General features: G+C 44.1%; 1 protein-coding gene across 1 annotated transcript; it reads left to right on the top strand.

Moving 5' to 3' along the window:
• The first annotated feature begins 205 nt into the window (after positions 1–205).
• On the top strand, positions 206–1336 carry GPR12 (G protein-coupled receptor 12). The gene has a single exon (XM_007111420.2). The coding sequence runs from the start codon at positions 209–211 to the stop codon at positions 1211–1213; it is 1005 nt and encodes a 334-aa protein (XP_007111482.1). The 5' UTR covers positions 206–208; the 3' UTR covers positions 1214–1336.
• Positions 1337–3023: the final 1687 nt, after the last annotated feature.

Here is a 3023-nt window from a genome sequence, read left to right as displayed (position 1 = left end):
GTTGTGGTGGGTTTTAAGCCACGGAGACTTTGGCTTTTGTTTTATTCCCTCTCAGTTTGTAATTCAGGAAGCTTGTGGCATTTGGGGGTAGTATCTGAGTAGGGGCTGGCTTTCTGTTTGTGTGGGTTTTGCGTGATACTGGATTGTCACCCTGCTGTATCTCAACATTAAACAGCCTGTCTTTTCGTTGAAGAGGACGGGGGTTAAAATGAATGAAGACCTGAAGGTCAATGTAAGCGGGCTGCCTCGGGATTATTTAGATGCCGGAGCTGCGGGGAACGTCTCGGCTGCTGTCTCTTCCCAGGTTCCTGGCGTGGAGCCGGAGCCAGAGCTGGTTGTCAACCCGTGGGACATTGTCTTGTGTACCTCGGGAACCCTCATCTCCTGCGAAAATGCCATCGTGGTCCTTATCATCTTCCATAACCCCAGCCTGCGGGCACCCATGTTCCTGCTGATAGGCAGCCTGGCGCTTGCAGACCTGCTGGCGGGCATTGGACTCATCATCAATTTCCTTTTCGCCTACCTGCTGCAGTCAGAAGCCACCAAGCTGGTCACCATCGGACTGATTGTCGCCTCTTTCTCTGCCTCTGTCTGCAGCTTGCTGGCTATCACTGTTGACCGCTACCTCTCCCTGTATTACGCTCTGACCTACCACTCGGAGAGGACGGTCACGTTTACCTATGTCATGCTTATCATGCTCTGGGGGACGTCTGTCTGCCTGGGACTGCTGCCCATCCTGGGCTGGAACTGCCTCCAAGACGAGTCCACCTGCAGCGTGGTCAGACCCCTCACCAAGAACAACGCCGCCATCCTCTCCATCTCCTTCCTCTTTATGTTTGCACTCATGCTTCAGCTCTACATCCAGATCTGTAAGATCGTGATGAGGCACGCCCACCAGATAGCCCTGCAGCACCACTTCCTGGCCACCTCGCACTACGTGACCACCCGGAAGGGGGTCTCGACCCTGGCCATCATCCTGGGGACCTTTGCTGCTTGCTGGATGCCTTTCACCCTCTATTCCTTGATAGCTGATTACACCTACCCCTCCATCTACACCTATGCCACCCTCCTGCCCGCCACCTACAACTCCATCATCAATCCTGTCATATATGCTTTCAGAAACCAAGAGATCCAGAAAGCCCTCTGCCTCATCTGCTGCGGCTGCATCCCGGCCAGCCTCTCGCAGAGAGCGCCGTCCCCCAGCAACGTGTAGCAGCACTCCACTTAGGAGCCTGCATTACCAAGCACCCCCACTGCCTGGCCAGGCGGTTGAGATGCTCTCCTTAAATTCTTTCTGTTGGATTCTCTCTTGAGCCACAGGAGCACTTTGAAGCGTTTATTTAGATAAGTTAGGTGATTGAAGTGAAAATAATGTTACAAGTGTTTTCACCCTTTAAAAACAATTGAGTTCTTTCTTTGCTCAATACATTTCGTTTTGTCTGGGGTGGTTTGGTTTTTTTTTTTAAGTATTTTATTTGGAGGCAGGGTTTTTGTTTTATATTGTTTGGAGGATTGGTAGTGCGGGGTCGGAGGGGGAAGGAAGGGGTATGACATGGCCATGAAATTATAAAAAGTAAATTGGTCCCAGAGTTTTTACCTGGACTTTAAAATAAAACTGAGTTATTGAGGAGAATGGAGACATTACTTTTTCCAGACCTTTTTTATTTTTTAACATCAAGGTAGATTTTCAGTGCTGCATGTATCTAACAATACAATCACTCTGAAGCCAATGGAAATAGTTTACATGATTTATGTTTGGAAGGGACATGATTTTATTAACATGAACTCAAGTAGTAAGTTACCAACACTGAAACCATGAACCCATTCTTTCTTTACTTTCAGCAATTACTGTTCACAAAAATTATTTTGGTACTTCTCTGACGGTTGTAATTCTTTCTGCATGGCTGCCTGTGTCAGCTAGACCACTAGTTTCAAATGTTGCCATGTAAATCCAGAATCAAGTGAGTCACTTTTCAGTATGGTTTTTCCCATGTGTCCTTCTAAAACGAAATATGAAATTTGTTGTGATTTACATATGAAGTAGGATTGATTAGGTACACCACAGTAGTTTTTTAAGCTACAGTCTGAGTTCAGGAAACAAAAGAAAAAAAATTAATAACATTATTCAAAGTGGATTAATATTCCAAAAAAATAATTAATGTAAAGCTATATCACAGAATATGAAAAGCATCACTTTTCCCATTTCTCTATATCTAAGAATGTATTAATAGTTAGTTATTCTTGTTTGAGACAAATAGTATTGCATATTGTAGATCAAGTATTTCTGGTTCATACTGTCTGGTGTCAGTGCATTTGAAACAAGTGGTCTCCTACTTTACTGATTAAGTGGTGAGTAAATAACATACATATCTGATTGTGATGTATATCAGCTACATTATGAAAGTTTACAAGCAGAATGACCACATGGCTGTTCATGAAAAGTTAAATTTGAACCCCTTTTCTTTCTTTTCACCAGAAAGCAGCTTAAATTCAATAAAAACTATATTGCCTGTTTTCAGAGAGCAAGGAAAATACACAGAATTAATTTTAAACATACTGTATAATAATTGTGTTTGATCGTCATTTCTGTTAGCACAGACAGATGTTTTGGACACAGATATACCCTCCCTCCACTTGCAGTGTACTTATAGCTGTGTCTATACAACCAGTGGGAGAATTTCTGGACAGCCCATCAACTTAACCCGTTCAGATGTTGGAAGACCAGTATTTCAGCGTCCTTGGGGAATCATTTGTAATCAGTTAACCTCATTGGTCTGTCTCAAACATTATGCCCACGGTGGCCTGAGGTCCATTCTGGCAGCCTGCATGCTGAAGCCATCTCGCCAGAGCACCTCCTAGTGCAGCACAAGTGTGAATCGATCCTACACTTGAATCCGTGCCTCCTCTCTTATGTCACTTACGGTAGAGGAGAAGGGTTGAAACATTTTAGAAGCGGGAAGGGATTTTCAGTCCACAGAACTGGATGCCCAATCTCAGCCTTTAAAAAATTCTTCAAATGTAAC

The sequence above is a fragment of the Physeter macrocephalus genome, chromosome 13 (genome assembly GCF_002837175.3).
Source record: "Physeter macrocephalus isolate SW-GA chromosome 13, ASM283717v5, whole genome shotgun sequence".
Classification (NCBI taxonomy): Eukaryota; Metazoa; Chordata; class Mammalia; order Artiodactyla; family Physeteridae; genus Physeter; species Physeter macrocephalus.
Note: the sequence above shows the minus strand (reverse complement) of the source record. Positions and strands in the feature narration are given on the sequence as shown.

Excerpts from the sequence above, each read along its gene's own strand:
- GPR12 (XM_007111420.2), top strand. The coding sequence starts at position 209 with ATGAATGAAGACCTGAAGGTCAATGTAAGCGGGCTGCCTCGGGATTAT.